At 52.5% G+C, this 16,026-nt stretch overlaps 1 protein-coding gene across 5 annotated transcripts in view; it reads left to right on the top strand.

The window, feature by feature from the left end:
* Nucleotides 1-9,685, top strand: part of WSCD1 (WSC domain containing 1) — a 48,036-nt gene extending 38,351 nt beyond the window's left edge. For all 5 annotated transcript variants that reach the window (XM_070560995.1, XM_070560993.1, XM_070560996.1 and 2 more), the window contains exons 8-9: nt 2,331-2,531; nt 4,861-9,685. In XM_070560995.1, the coding sequence (XP_070417096.1) occupies nt 2,331-2,531; nt 4,861-5,213 (554 nt within the window). In that variant the 3' untranslated portion in view covers nt 5,214-9,685. The remainder of the gene's footprint in view (nt 1-2,330; nt 2,532-4,860) is intronic.
* Nucleotides 9,686-16,026: the final 6,341 nt, after the last annotated feature.

Raw genomic sequence — 16,026 nt, 5'->3', positions numbered from 1 at the left:
GCTCATCTTTATTTATTTATTTATTTTTTTGGAGGCAAGGAGTAGCTTATAAAAATGCTATTTTTAAAAATAGGTGCAAAAATCTTCCAGAGTTTTATGATTTCTAATCTTCCCCTTGTAGAAATAACAGGCCTCATTATGCCAAGTCAGTGAACTTAAATGGCTCCAGTCTGCGTGCTGTTTAAGAACGAAGAACCTCAGACAAGTTAAGGGGGATCTAAATTTGGCAAACTATTTCTCCATTGTCGAGTGTTACAACATTTTGTCGGGGTTTCTTAATTAGATTTTGGTTTAGGGAAACATGATAGTATCAGTGACGTCGTAGAGAAAACGGAAACCTCCTGAGCCTGGCAGTGGCTCCTGGAATCACCATGGCAATCTTGGTCTGGTTGGGAAGGAGCCGAGGGTGTCCACATAAGCAGCCCCTTCGTCCTTGGGAAGTTGTGGGCACCGGCAGGTGGAGGGGCCGGATGAAGCATGTGGTTCTGCCCGCTCTGGCCTGGTCCCCTGGGAACCACCCACTGTGGGCAGGTCACGGTTACCCACCGTGTTCATCTAGAAGGCCTTTAACCTGTTCACACAGCTGCCTGATTTGTTCTACAAATGGCTCAATGGCCCAATGACTCAAATATCTGGGTACATAAGGGTTGATACTGCTTCAGAATGGCTTTAGAGACACCCCGTGCATCTTGGAGCCCATGGGACTGGTTAGATGTAGCCACCGGCCTCAGAGCAGTGACACACACACATGCACAATTCACAAGGCAGCTCCAGTGCCAAAATGGTGAACCTGTCGTGGGTGAACGTGCTCTGAGTTACAAGGAAAGGTGGCTGCTGTTGACACTGGCTGAGGCAGCGTGAGATGCCCCCTGGGTCTCAGGGTGTCAGAGACCAGATCTCAAGTTTGCTCAGCCCATGGTTGGACTCTTCCTTCCCTGGAACTTCCCAGCTGTTTGACAGAAGGAATCAAAGCCGAGACTTTTGGAGTTTGGCCCCTGGCAGGGATGAGTTTGAAACTTGTTGAGCCTCATCAGGTAAACCCAGATTTCCAGGTTGAAAAGAGGCTTACGTTTTCCAGCTATCAACAAATCCCTCACTTCTCTGGTGGATACAAATGCCTCCCAGCCATTCATGAAGGGGCGCACATAGTAGGACTCATGTTTCCAAGAGCCCTAGATAAGCTCATGCACGTTCATAGAGCATGTCCCCTGAGGTGGCTGCCATGGGCTACGTTGGGATGTGGCCAGGAGACGAGATCCAGGGGACTTCTTTCCAGGAAGCCTTCAACGACATCCCCGTGCTTGGTTCCCCCCACTCTGTCCCCGTAGCCTCTATGCTCTGATTATACTTGGGCTGTTCCCCTGTAGACTGTAAGCTTAAGTCAGGGTCTGAGTCTCACCCCTTTATCCCCGACATAAAGTCCAACACAGAATGAGCGCACAGTTATGTTGTTGATAAACGTGTGACTCTGTGGATGGATGGGTAGAGTCTGGCTTCTCAACCAGTTGTCATTCGGGTTCTGAGCACCCAGTGCTGGCCCAAGGGCCCTGGAAGAAGGCAGGCCCCAAGAGAGGTTGGTCAATGGGAGCAGGGCTCCGTTCATAGAAACTGGGCCCTGGGTTCCACAGGGCTGGGCTCAATATTGTGGAGACTTTGGCCAGACCTGTTCTGGGTCCAAGGTTGTGAATCTCCATAGATGCAGGGTGGGGCCCTGTCAGAGGACTGTGGCATGCTCAGGGGATGGGGCTACAGCTCCTTACACAGGCCTTGAGACTGCTGATGGGGCTTCTGCCCCCACTGTGGGGGGTGAATGGGAGCCGGGGCCTCATAGGGACACACAAAACTATGTGGAGAGAGCCCTGGCTCTGTTGCTGTGTGATCTTGGGCAAGTTACACACCCTCTCTGAGCCTCAGTCTCTTCATCTGGTTGTGCCTGCATGGTTATTTGTGATGCTTGTGTGAAAGTGGCAATAAAGATGCCCAAACACATGTATCTCCAATGTCTAGAGACGGGGCATGGTCAGGCCCTCTGCCTCCTGTCTCCTGGGGGTCTGCAGGGGGTGCCCCATCTCCTTTCTCTTGCAGACACCATCTTTCCCCACTCCTGGACACTTCCTCCTCTCACTTTCTCTTGGGCAGGGATCAGGCCCGTGGAGCCATCCACAGGCCCTCGCAGCACCTTCTCTGTGCCATCCATGGGCCTCTATTCTGCCCTTAATATCAGCTTTCCCTCAGGGACCCGTGTTAGTCTTCAGATCTGTGTGCTGCCATGGCGGTGGGGGCCCCACGGTGCCTTCCTGCAAAGGGGCCCTCTCCTTTCTCCCGGGCAGGGTTCAAGGGCGAGAAGGACCACTGGCGGAGCCGGCGCACCATCTGTGTGAAGACCCACGAGAGTGGTAGGAGGGAGATCGAGATGTTCGACTCGGCCATCCTGCTGATCCGGAACCCGTACAGGTCCCTGGTGGCCGAATTCAACAGGAAATGCGCCGGGCACCTGGGCTATGCGGCTGATCGCAACTGGAAGAGCAAAGGTGAACAGAAGGGCCGGTGGGGGGTCCTGTCAGTGCGGGCAGGGTGCCCATCAGGATGCAGGGTCCTCGTGGGGACTGGATGCTCCTCTGCCTGGGTTTGCACTCACCTCTTCCTCTTTCCCCCCGTGTCCGCCAGGTCACACGTGCCATGGTATTTTACATGGGATCCCAGGGTGGGGGGGATCTACACCCCTTTTCTGTTCCTGCTTATACCCGGGAGCTCACCCGGAGCTATGGGAAGACCCCAAGCCCTGAGTTTGCACTCCTCTGCCTCCATGACCAGGCTCCTCCTTTATAAAATGAGGTAAACACCTACCCCTCCTGGGGAGTCGGGGATCAATGAGATCACGGATGTGCCCAGTTGATGGTCAGCGCTCAGCGTGTCAGTCCCCTCCTGAGCAGCTGCTCATGGACACTTCACTGTGTCCTGGAGGGGAACCGCCTTCAGCCCCACTTTCCGGAGGAGACCAGGACGTGGCTGTGTGGCTGGTCCAGGCAGCCTGGGTGGACGGTGGCAGAGCTAGCACTGAAACCCGATGTGTTAGTCAGCTTGCGCTGCCATGACAGAATACCGTAAACGTGCAGAATGTGTCCCTCACGGTTCTGGAGGCTGGGGCGTCCAGGACCCAGGTGCCGGCCTATTTGGCTCCCAGTGAGGACTATTCCTGGCTGCGGAAGGCCACGTCCTCACCGTGTCCTCGCGGGCCTTCCCCGTGGACGTGTGTGCAGAGAGCAGAAGTGAGCTGTCTAGAGGGGCAGTGGTCCCATTAGGAAGCCCCCACCCTGAGGCCTTATCCAGCCCTGATTACCTCGCCAACCCCATCTCCAGATACCGTCACGGTTTCTTCAACATATGGATTTGGGTGGGGGACACATTCAGTCCATAACGCCTGAATTTTCTGATTCTGGGTCAAATTGGCTTGTTCCCCACTGCAACTTTATTCACGGAGTCAGTCAGCCAACACACACTTAGTGAAGTCCTACTGTGTGCCAGCCCCTGAGCAAGGCACCAGGGGCCCGGGCTAAGGGGTCACAGCCTCTGCCTTCAAGGCATGCACTCTGGGCAATGAATTAAAGAGAGAAATTCAGGGTACTGAGTGATATAAAATTGTCAGTCAGGAGTAAAGCTGTGCCCAGTAGGGTGGGTGGCTTGCTGAGACGTGGGGCCCTAGGCCAGGCAGCCTTGTGCTTCTGTCGCTGCATGAGTCTGGGTTGGCTGAGGCTAACTGGTGTTCTCCCCTGTCCCCATCAACCCCCACTAGATCAGCGCCCCCCAGTCAGCCCTGTCCCCCTGCTGACTCCCCTTTAGGTTGCGGACAGGCTGGACTCTGATCCCCCCTCAGCTCCTTACGGATGAGCCACGTACCTTGGCTTCTGAGCCTCAATTTTCTCATCTTAAAAACCTAGGTGGTCCCCATCTCATAGGGCGGTTGTGAGGATGAGAGAAAGTGAACACTCCCACAGCCTTTGAAGTGTCTTGACAGCCCAATTATGGAAGCTAGTTTTGTTGGGGTGATTCTTGACACTTGCACCCTACCCCCGGCCAGAAAAAAAACCTAATTTCTTAATTTTCTGGAAAAGAAGTCTTATGGAGTAGATCACCTGTAGAAGTTGGCAGCTGCCCCCGTCTGCGGCTTCATATTATGTCCTACTGCCCAGCAGTGTCGCAGGTTCAAACTGGCAGTCACAGCCGCCAGAAACAATAAGCATCAATCAGTCACCGCATCCACTTAGCTTCCTGGGAGGACCCAGGACAGGAAATCGGGGCTGTGCGACATCTTCCTCTCACTGGGAGGCCAGCAGCTCCCGCACACGTCCTGCTCGGCCCCCGTCACCCACACTGGACGTGCATAGTTGTCAGAAACAAGATCAAAGTGAACGAGGGTCATCGCGACAGAGATGCCCTGCCTCAGTTTCCCTCCCTTCTGTAACACGGCTGTGTCACTCAGGATGACCCAGCGCCAGCTCCCCCCACCAGGTACAGTCCCGAAGGTCACGGAATTCCTGGCACACGGGAGAGAAGCCATTGTTGGGACTCTCAGTCCACATTTGTCTGAACTTGGTGTGTTTCCAAGGAAACTGCTGGGGGAAGGCCGCCTCAAGGTCACGTCTCCCTGGCTGGCTTGGGACTCTCAGAGCCCAGCTTGACGTTAACCCTTACTCATATAGGTCACCAAGAGGGTCTTCCTCTGCGGGGAATTTGGGCAGATTGGCCCTGGGTGGTGGGCAATGGAAAATGCTGGCCGCTTCCCTATCCTGAGCATCCGGAGGGCCCGCAGCCCTGCCAGGGCCGGGTCCTGATGTGGCGCCCCTTCTGTCCCCACCCCAGAGTGGCCAGACTTCGTCAACAGCTACGCGTCGTGGTGGTCCTCGCACGTCCTGGACTGGCTCAGGTACGGCAAGCGGCTGCTGGTCGTGCACTACGAGGAGCTGCGGCACAGCCTGGTGCCCACGCTGCGCAAGATGGTGGGCTTCCTCAATGTGTCCGTGAGCGAGGAGCGGCTGCTCTGCGTGGAGAACAACAAGGAGGGCAGCTTCCGGCGGCACGGCCGGCGCCCTCATGACCCCGAGCCCTTCACCCCGGAGATGAAGGACTTGATCAATGGCTACATCCGGACAGTGGACAAGGCCCTGCGTGACCACAACTGGGCTGGGCTGCCCAGGGAGTACGTGCCCAGATGATAGGCCCCGGCCGCTCTGCCCGCCCCGCTGAGAGCCGGCCACCCCCACGGGCTGCGCACGCGCTCGCTGGGACACACGGCTGCTTGTGCCACCCGCAGGGAGGCCTGCCCGGGTTCTGCGTCCCTCATGCGCAGGGAGACCCGGACACAAGCCTTTAGGCCACCCAGGCAGACACGATGTTGTGGGACAGACACCCACAAGCTCTCACAGACACGCTTAGACCGCCACTCCATGCTCACAGTGCCTGTTTTGATGCGCCCAAGCTGCCACGCAGGGTGCACCAGCCAATCCCAGACTTGGAGACACAGGCACGCAGATGCCAGGTTCTGCATTGCCGGAGGCTGTCTGTCTGTTTCACACACATACGCACACATGTGCACCTCGGGCTCCTGTTTCCTGGAGTTTCCTGTTTCCAGCCCCAGGCTCGGACTCACCTGTCAGGGGCCTTGGTGCAGGATGCCGGGCAGGGGGCCACTTGTGCTGTGAGCCGCAGACCTCAGCAGGGCAGTGGGCGCAGACTGTGGCTGCTGGGCCGTGCAGCTCTGACCGCCTGCCTGCTGTCCCATAAATAGGGGCCGTGTGATGACCAGACACCACAGCTCTGCGGCTCCACCTCCCCCTTCTCTGCGGGTGGGCTGAGCGGAGCCCCCAATACACTCACCGACCTCAGGACCCCCTGCAAGTTCTGTGCACCCCCCGCCGCCCCTTCCAACATGAATCCTCCTTGGAGTGGGGCCTCCTTGCCTGGCTTTTTCCTCTATGGTCCCCAGAAAAGCTGGAAATTTGCGCCATGCCCCAGAAGCAGGGTGTGAGGGCAAGAGGACAGTGGGACAGGGAAGGGCTGGGCCTCCAGGGGAGCCCTGGACCTGATGCCAGCAGGAGGGACCTTGGGTGGGCCTGGGGAGACCCAGGAGGGATGGGTCTTGGGGACCATTGGGGATGGTTGCCCCACCATTTTGACAGTCCCCTGCTCTTTGTGGGTTGCCCCCTGGGGTCATGAGGAAGGGGCGCTGCATGGCCCATCCACATGCCTCCCCCCCACCGCCGGGGCGAGGCTGTGGCTGCAGCTTCTGCCTGACCTCCCTGGTGGCCGGTGGCTGAGCTCTCTCTGACCCTCTGTTATTCACCCTGCCGCTTCCTGTCCTGGGCCTCTTTGCCACACTCTCTGTCTGTTTCTGTGAGGCTGACATCTTCCCCACTTGTTCATCCATTTCCTCAACAAAAATGGAAGGGCGCTCACAGATGCTGATGCCAGCAGTGTGCTGGCCTTGGCCTTGGCCTTGGGGAGAAGATGGATAGGAAGGCCCCCTCCCCCACCCCCAGCTCACAGTTTGGGAGGGGAAGGAGGGGTTGTCACAAATGGGAGTGAGAAACGCAGTAGCAGAGGAGCGTGTGTGCTGTGGCTGCTCCCGGCGGGTCAGCCCCTATGCCTGCGGTCTTCAGGGAACGCATCACGGTGGCTTTGAACTGGTTTTGAGGCATCTGTAGGAATTATCCCAGCAGAGCAGAGGGGAAGGGTAATTGAGGCAGAGAGAACAGCATGTGCAAAGGCTCAGAGGCTTGGAAAACGCTGGTGTGCTTTGCAAAACAGGTGAATGGGGTGTGGGACGTGTGTGTCTCTCTGAGTCTATGCAGTGGTGGGGGGGGGAGTGGGTGAATGAGGTCAGAGGTGGGGACACAAAAAGGGACTGTCCTTAGAGCCACTCAGTGCTCAGCTGAGAGGGGCAGCGGTGCTGATGTTAATTACCCTCTCTGGTCACCCTTCATTACACATCTTGGGCTCTGGAAGGAGGCAGTGGAGACCAGGGGGCATAGGTCTGGAGGTGAAGGTGGACCCAGGAGTACAGCCCAGGGCGGTCAAGACACAGGGAGGGCCATGGAGAGCTCGGGTGCACCCTGACCCCTGTGAAGGGGAGGGAGGTGGGCCAGCCTGAACTTGGACAGCTCTGAGCCCTCTGCAGCCTCTCCAAGCCTAGGGTAACCTGGTTGGGCCCCCTGGTCTGACCTCCCCTCAGCCTGAGCCAAGCTGCATTGGGAGGAGAAGCCAGGGCGAGGAGTTTGGGAAAAGCGGGCATGGAAGGGCCCTGACCTCTGTTCCCTGGCCGGCGATGGGGAGGGCAGACAGGGCTGGAGGGCCTGGTGGAGCCGCCCTTCCTCAGAGGGAACCCTCCCCAGCCTTCGGCTTTGCCAATGAGAGTACTTGAGCTGTGTGCTCCTGGTGGCCTCCAGGTCCTTCCTGAGGTTCCCCCACACCCACTGCTGCTGAGGCTGTTTAGACCCATCCACAGCATCACTCGGCTCAGCCCAAAGCTGGAAACACCAGGGTCTTTGTAAACGTTTGTTGGCTCAGCGTGGCTCCGAGGTCAAGTCTGTGAAGGCTTCTGATGGGGCTGTTTCTCCCAAGTTGTGGGAGCAGTTGAGACCCTCCAGGAGTTCCACACTGGCATGGAAGGGGTCCCAGCTGGTACCTGCCTCCCAGAGCAAACCTAGTCTCAAAGGAGGCGGCAGACCAACTGGTGGAGCACAGGGACGCTGGCCGCCTCCTGAGACTCGCTCCTGGGCTGGCCTCACTCTCCCTGGCCACCTAGACATCTTCAGGGAGAAGACTCAGAAGCTGTGGAGGCTGTGAAGGACAGAGGTGTGGCCAGGGGACCCACTGGGAGGGACCACAGCTGGGGTTTGCTGGGGTTTGGCCTCCAGGGCCCCCCACCCAGGAGTCAGGAAAGCAACAGCGCCAGCTGGTTCCTCCTGGTGCTTGGGTGGGTCCATTCCCTGCTGCCAGGTATGAGAGACCTCCTCTCCTTCCAGGTGGAGTGCCATCTGCCCCGATGGCCTTGGAGTTTCCTGTGCACTGTAGCCGGGCATGCAGATGAGCAGAATGATGGGGTCAGGGTGCATCCCGGCCATGCTGAGTCAGTCCACACAGCAAGGCACCTGACACTAGGCAGGTGCTCCTGGCTGTTGGCTGAGCAAGGAGATGCAAGGCCCTGCCCGCTGCTGCTGGTTCTCAGCAGCCGTCCTCAGGCATGCCTCTGGGAGAGCAACTCGGAAGCGCAGGAAGGGGATCTGTCTGTCCTTTTGGGAAAGTCCGTTTGTCTCTTTCCAAGTTAGGTCTCATCGATAGCTCTCAGCTTCTCAGTAGAGAGGCTGCTGTCCAACCAGCCAAGGAGTAAACATGGATCCGTATTTAGGGGAGAAGTGTGGCAAATGCTTTAGGAACCAATCAGAAGAGAACAGTGAAACCCTGCCTGCAGATTCCAACGTTAATAGCAAGGCTGTGGAGTTCCACAAACCTGTGTTAAAACATGTAATTTTCATGGATTTCATCTCCCGTTGTAGATCAATTTGAAAAAACCAAAATATATAATTTTAAAAAACTGTAAAACACATTCTGATAATCCCAGTGATGTGTAAATGAGAGAGAAGAATAGACAGGCTTCCAGACCCTGGGAAGAAAGCTGCTTAATTATGTGAGCATCTTATACTGAAGTCTCTTGCCGCTAAAATTAGATTGTGAGTGCATGAATATGCGATAATGTTTGCACACCAGAATGCATTTTTTTTTTCCGTAAAAGTAGCGGGAGCTACTTGGTTCTTAGGGGGCCCCAAGAGAGAAGGTGGAAGTACTGGGGTTGATCTTTGTGGCTGCAAGAACTCTTGGGCATAGGCTCATTTTATTCGACTGGAAACTCGTTGGAGGTGGTTGAAATGGAATGCCTCCGAGGTGGTTCGTTCAGGTTTAGGGAGAAATTGATCGGTCTGAACCCACATTGATCACCACTCAGTTTGGGCGAATTGGCCTGAACAAGGTTGAAGTAGAAGAGAGAGTGGATATGATATAGGGTCTGCAGATGGAAGGGCTGGATTGTGGTCCCAGCTCTGCTCTGCTGTGGTCTTGGACAAGGCCTTTCCCTCTCTGGTCTCCATTTCCCATCTATAGATAAGGGATGTGATGGATGTTGTTGGTTGCATTCCCAATGTTCATCCCCCACTTCCTTTCCCGCAGCTCCTGATTTCTGTTTGGGGATTTTATGATCTGGCTGAACTGACTCAGTCGTCACTTCAAGGGGTAAAGCATGACCTGGGCTAAGCCAACAGCACATTCCATCTCTCTGGCTACAGTGATTGGTTCAGACATGGTGGCTTCAGACATGGTCATGTGAGCCAAGGCAGTGCAGCCAGAGGGAATTTCAAGACTTTTTCCGGGAATGTTGGGTAGGGACTCTTTTTATCCCCCCTGCTGGATGTGAAAGCGGAGGTGGGTAATCCTAGGTCTTGATGGGGGCTGCCTTGGGACCATGGAGGGGAACCACTCTCAGCATGAAGCTACACTGCTGAAGGAAGAGTCAAGAGGCAGAAAGAAGCCAGGTCCTTGAAGACGTTGTTAAGTACAGGATCAAGCTTTGCCTGCGACTGGCCCTACCTCTGGATGGTTTTGTTACATGAGCCAATAAATTCCCTTTATTGTTTAAGTTGGGCTGAATTGGGTTTTTGTTACTTACAGCCCAGAGCCGTGTCCAAAGGGCTTGGATTGAAAGGCCCTGGAGCTCCGACATCCTCTGTCTCTGTGGCTGATGTAGGCAAAGACTGAGACTCAGACCAGTATGAGCTGGTAGGATTGGGAAGCTGTTTTCTAAAAGGAATGAGGCTGGGTATGAAATGCTTGATAGGAAGCTGTGCTCAGTCAGCCAGAACAAGCAGCATTTGTAAGTCAGTACACAATGAGGTCACCTATATATCCTTAGAAAATCGTTCCTCTGATTGCCCAGCTCAAGCCATCAGTTGTCTCATTTAACCCTTAACCATCACTTTGTTATTATCTCCACTTGACAGATGGGGAGACTGGGATACCAGCCTGTAATGACTGGAAAAGTGTGGCCCAGCTGTATTTGCCATAACTCCTTTCATGACAGATGTGATGTGGTGTTGGAAGGAATTCTGTGATAAGCTATTTGGATTAGGGGGGAGACCCCCCCCCAAGGGACATGTTTCAGTAACAACTGATGGGCAGTAAACTGCCTTGAAGAAGGGTGGGTATGGTTAACCATACAGCTTTGGTTTTGCTGAGTGAGACATGCAAGCTTGGGGCAGAGCACAATTGCTGCCATTGGAGGGGAGGTGGGATAATGCCACTGAGAGTTCCCTTCTTCTGTCCTTTCCTCTTGAACCCTACTGTGTGCTGGAAATATGAGGGACAAAGGGAGTTGTTTGTGGCCCCTATCTTCAGACTCCCCTTGGAGTGTCTGACTCTAATACATATGCCAGGATGGAGATCTAGACGGTATGTAGAGAAAGCCAAGGGTCCCAGGAAATCATGAGTGCTCCCTTTTGTCCCCAGTGCTCCCTTTTGTAACTGAAGATAGATTTGGGCCCCTCCTGAGAACTTCTACCATGAAAAACCATTGCAGAAATCTGGGTCCCTGCCAAGAGAAATATGAGCAGATCCACCCTAAATGACAAGCATAATTGTTTATATAAAATGAGGAATCTTGATATCAAACAAAAATAGAAACAATTCCAGCTGATGCTGTGAGTGTAAGAATGAGTGGACTGAATTAACTTTCCAAGGTGACTTCAGTACCTAAGACATTTTTTCCAGGTTCAGACATCAGCAGTGACAGATCTGTGGCTTGATGGTGTGGCCAATGATGCTCGATGACAGAAAACAGTGTTCTTACAGTCACGAAGTTCCACAGACGTCATCCCACATGTGCCTCAGTGACGGAGACAGTCTTATTTCCATTTGGGCGGAAGAGAAATTTAGTTTCTGAGATTGAGCTGCCCAAAGTTGAAACCCTTTATTTTACAGATGAGAAAAATGAGGCTCAGAACGGGGAAGGGTTTCCTACAAGGTGGTGCTCTGAGAATGAGTGTGGAGCCAGGGCTGGAATGTGGGCTCTTTCCATGAAAGCACCTGATTGCCCCCGTACTGCATCCCTATGGCTCTTCCAGAAGTGGCTGTAGGTGAGGCGGGTATGCACATTCAGCTCCTATGAAAGCGACCCCATTAATTTCACCGCTAATTCTTTGCCAAAATAATTTTTGGTGAGTACCTGAGTTCAATTTTAAGGGCCATTTATCGAGTATTACCAGAACTTGAAAACCTGCTCAGGCCTTTGCAAAGCAGTGAGGTTGGAGAGAGGGACCACAACTTGCATAAGATAGGAGCCCAGAGTTTTCATCTTAAGTCACAAACATCCCAAGCAGCAGAAAGGCCCTGCTCCTCCAAGACATTAATAGATAAGCATCTTTGGTGCCAGAGTCCAGCAGTGTGTATGTTTATGAGTATGCATGTGTGCAGGTGTGAGCTCCAGCTGCTGACAGACAACTGCCCCTTTGAATCACATGCCAGCCTTCCTGACCACTACAAGTGACCAGAGCCTGGCCACCTGGAATTTGGCATCAACCTACTTGGATAACTGTCTTCCCCCACAGTCAGAGCTACCGCATCCAGATGACACAGTATCCACTCCCGCTTTGGAAGGCGGGGCACACACTTAGTACGCTTCTGGGAGGAAGCCTGGGAGAGCAGAGCAATGGTACTAGGCATAGACACTTCCCTCCGGACCCAGCCTTCAGCCACCTAAATTGTACCACGGGACTTGCCAAAGGTTGAGATTACACCTCACCAGATTCACCTGGATTAGTTTTCTATTGCTGCATAACAAATTACCACAACCTGAGCAGCTTAAACCAACACACAAATGTCATTCCGCAGCTTGTGTAGGTCAGGAGTCTGGGCGTGGCTCAGCTGGGTCTTCCGCTTCAAGATCTCACTGGGTGGCCATCAAGCTGTTAGCCAGACCGTATTCTCATCTGGAGGTTCAACCGGGAAAGTGTCCACATCCAGGCTCACTCAGATTTTTGGCAGAATTGAGTTGCTTGTGGTTATAGGGCTGAGGGCCTCAGTCTCTCTGACCCACCCGTAATTCTTGACTTGTGGGCCTCTCATAGGAAGTTCCCAACATGGCTGTTGGCTTCTTCAAGGTTGGCTGGAGAGTGAGACAGAGTGTTACACACATTACATAATCACAGAATGCCATCCCTTCTCCTTTGCCATTTTCTACTGGATAGAAGCAAGTCATGGGCTCCACCCACTCTCAAGGGTAGGGCATGAAAGGCAGGAGGTGGGCATCATTGGGGACCACCTTTGGGCCTGTCCATCACAACATCAATATGGAAAAACATCAATCCAGAAATCAGTACATTCTTGATGGTCTCTAGAGCAGTGCTGACCCCTGGATTGCATTAAATGCAGTGGATGTTTTGAAGAGTCATCCAGGAGAACCAGGTTGTATCCATCTCATAATGAGTTCAGGGCCGATGTCCCCAGTCCACTGCACTGACATTAACAGAATCATTAGGAAGATCCCCAATTCATATTGTCCATCTCTATACTCTTTTTTTAATTTGTCTTGCTCAGTACATAGTGGGCCTTTCAGCATCTGGACTTCTTTCTTTAATTCTTGGACATTAACTATTTTTGATTTGAATGTTGCCACCTCTTTCCTTCTCCAACCCCTCATTCAGGCATTCTTTTACACTGACACGGGAACTTAAGAATCCAGTTTTTACACCTCAGCTCTTTTTCCATACTATCCGTCTCTCAGACCCGTTGTCCTGGGTTCTGGGAGAATTCTTCGCATTGATAGTCAAAAATTATCATTTGCTCTTCACTGTGTACATTCTTCTCTTCAACCCACCTGTTGATTTCTATAATTATGGTTTGTATTCCTGAGACAGCTAATTGATTTTTTATAGCAATCTGAACTTGTTTCACAGAAGATACCCCTTCACATCTCTCTGGGGATATTAAATGTACATATGCAGACATTCTCTACTGACTGCTCTGTTTCCTTGAGAGTGACTTTTTTCGTTTGTCAGTTTTGCCGTCTGTTTCATGGTTTTGGGTTTCATCAAAATTTTCGCAATGTGTGTTTATAAAAGGAGAGGAGAATTTTGCAAGGCTGAGCTGTCCTGGCTGTCCCAGGTTTGATACCTCAGCTAACGACCCTATTAATTACCCCTCGGCTACCCTCTACTCCCAAATTCCCCCAACTCTCAGTGGGCAGCAGCCGCCTTTCTGAGGCTCAACTCCCCGCCACATCCTGGGCACTGACTTCCTTCTTATCTTCCTATCTGTTTTCTGTCTTTCAGAATTTGTCCAGTTTTTGGTCCACTCTGGTTCTTTTCTTGTTTTGGGGCATAATGATGTTGTCATCTACATTTGGCTTCGGGAAGGAAAAAGTGGAGCAAATGCTCGCTTAGTCTACCAAGATCACGAAAACCAGATCTTTGATGTTCTCAGGTTGCCTAAGAGCATCACAAAAGATGCTGGCCTGGAGCGAAAAGACCTGGGTTCTATTCTAGAAGCATAGTTTACTCGCTATGTGACTGGGCAAGTGTGTCTTCCCCTCTCTGAATCTCAATTTCTTCATTTAAAAAAAATGAAAAGTTTGACATAAGAGTTGTCTAAGTCCTCATCCAACTTGGACATTCTAAAATTCTGCTTATCTCCTGCCCATATTCTGGCGGAAAGGAGCCATCTCTGTACCTGCTTGAAATACAGGCCCTCGCCCGTGATACCATAGCAGACGGAACTTCACTAGAGAAGCCAATCTTTGTCAGGTCTCCCCCCTAAAATGCATAGTGCCCTGGGAAAAAGAAAATATCCTTAATGTCATTTTTGTTTATTCCTTTCATTCTTTATTTTTTTTAATTTGATAAACAAGTCGCCAACATTTTTCATTCACTTGAAAAGCTCTATTTACATATTCCCTTCACTAAATTTCAAGGCAGCAGAGGCAGGGCCAGTGTTGTATTTTCTATTTATCTCTGTAACTTCAGTCCCCAGCACAGGCCCTGGGCTGCAGGAGACACAGGAAGGATTAGTGGAAGGGAAGGAGGGATGCATAAAAATCTGAATCACCTAGCTTTTAATGTTTTCCTGGAAAATGACATCTTCCTCAAGAATAATACCTTGCTTTTTCTGTTTGTGAGCTGAGAGGATGTTGCTGAAGATACTTGGTTGAATTTTTTTCATCAATTCTTTATTCAGAAGCTTTGGGGCTGAGTTGAGCTATAACCATTCAGTGCTACAGGTTAAAACAGGCAAAGAAATATGGGGGCCAGCTCCGTGGCCGAGTGGTTGGGTTTGCGCACTCCGCTGCGGTGGCCCAGGGTTCGGATCCTGGGCGCGGACATGGCACCGCTCGTCAGGCTACGTTGAGGCGGCGTCCCACATCCCACAACTAGAAGGACCTGCAACTAAGATATACAACTGTGTACGGGGCGGGGGGCGGGGGGGGGGGCGGTTTGGGGAGATAAAGCAGAAGAAAAGAAAAAAGAAATATGGCAGCCACCAAATTCCACTGGAGAGTTGTTTTGGACTACTATACGAGTTCTCGGTCAGCCATCTGTTCCTGACTCTTGGAGAAGAACAGGAGACTAATTGGCAGGATTTTCAACAACCTGTTCATGGATCTTCAGGAAGGCAGTGTAACGGCGTGAGCCCCAGCTTTGCTCCCCGCGGGAGCCTCCACTGCAGGTGGGCACCATTTTTATTTGCTTGGGGCAGGTGGGCTTCTCCACCTCCTTCAGTTCTGCAGCTCATTTTCTAAAGCTAATCATTAAATCTCTAGCAAAATGTTTTTTCTTCTAAATTTAAAACCCCCTCTCTATTTTAGGTCCCAAGGTAGAGCACAGAGACCGCCCCCTCCTCTTTTCCTCCTGAGAGCAATTGCGGAGGGAAAGTGTGTTTGGATAAGTGGCAAGGAGAGGGAAGGATGGAGGACATCCTACCCTGGACCCCCTCCCATGCCCTGGCCCAGGCAGGAAATGATGAAGATTTCTCTTGCAGCCCCACTTCTCAGGTTAGGTGAAGGCAGAGCCTTTCTCTCCCTGGGATGGGGCAAGGGTGAGAGATGCAGACACAGAGCGAGAAGAGTCTGCGTCCTAGGAGGCCTGGAGCCTTCCACTCCAGCAGTATTGTAGAGTCTGAAGCACACTGTATTAGTTATCTATTATTGTTTAACAAATCACCCCAAAATTTAGACATAACTTAAAACAAACGTTTGTTAACTCAGAGCTTCTGTGGGTCAGGAACCCAGGCACAGCCGAACTGCATCCTCCGACCCAACAACTCTCATGAGGCTGCAGCCATGAAGCTGGCTGGGCTGCGGTCACATCTGAAGGTTTGATTGGGAGAAGAATCACTTCCAAGCTCCCTCGCATCGTTGTTGGCAGGATTCGGTTCCTTAGGGGCTGTTGGACTGAGGACCTCAGTTTCTTGCTGGCTGCCAGCCAGAGGCCACCCTCAGTTCCTTGCCACGTGAGCCTCTTCATAAAGCATCTCACAGCATGACCGCTTGCTTCCTCAGAGTGAGAAAGTGAGAAGAGCTAAAGAGTGTGAGCAAGAGAGAAGTCACAGTTTTGGTAACCTAATCTTGGAAGTGACATCCCGTCACTTTACTGTATTGTATTTGTTGGGAGCAAGTCACTAGGTCCAGCCCACATCCGGGAAGGGGATTGTACAGGGGCTTGAATGACAGAAGGTGGGATCATTGGGAGCCATTTTTAGCCGCCTACCACCCTCCTGTTGAGGACCTCCTCCGGCTGAGTCAGGCCCCTCACAGTCCACACTGCTGCAGCTTCTGCTTGACCTCTCCCCTTCGTGGAGCCGCATCACAGCCTTCAGCATCCTCAGCCATGTTTCTCCAGACCTGTAGGCTGGCTGGGCTCCTGCCTACCTCATTGTTGAAGGTGATGGCTCATTTCCTGCAGTCTCCTCCCTTACAATGGCTGCCATCACTTC

Source organism: Equus przewalskii, chromosome 10 (assembly GCF_037783145.1).
Source record: "Equus przewalskii isolate Varuska chromosome 10, EquPr2, whole genome shotgun sequence".
NCBI lineage: Eukaryota > Metazoa > Chordata > Mammalia > Perissodactyla > Equidae > Equus > Equus przewalskii.
This window is presented reverse-complemented; position numbering and strand designations above follow the sequence as displayed.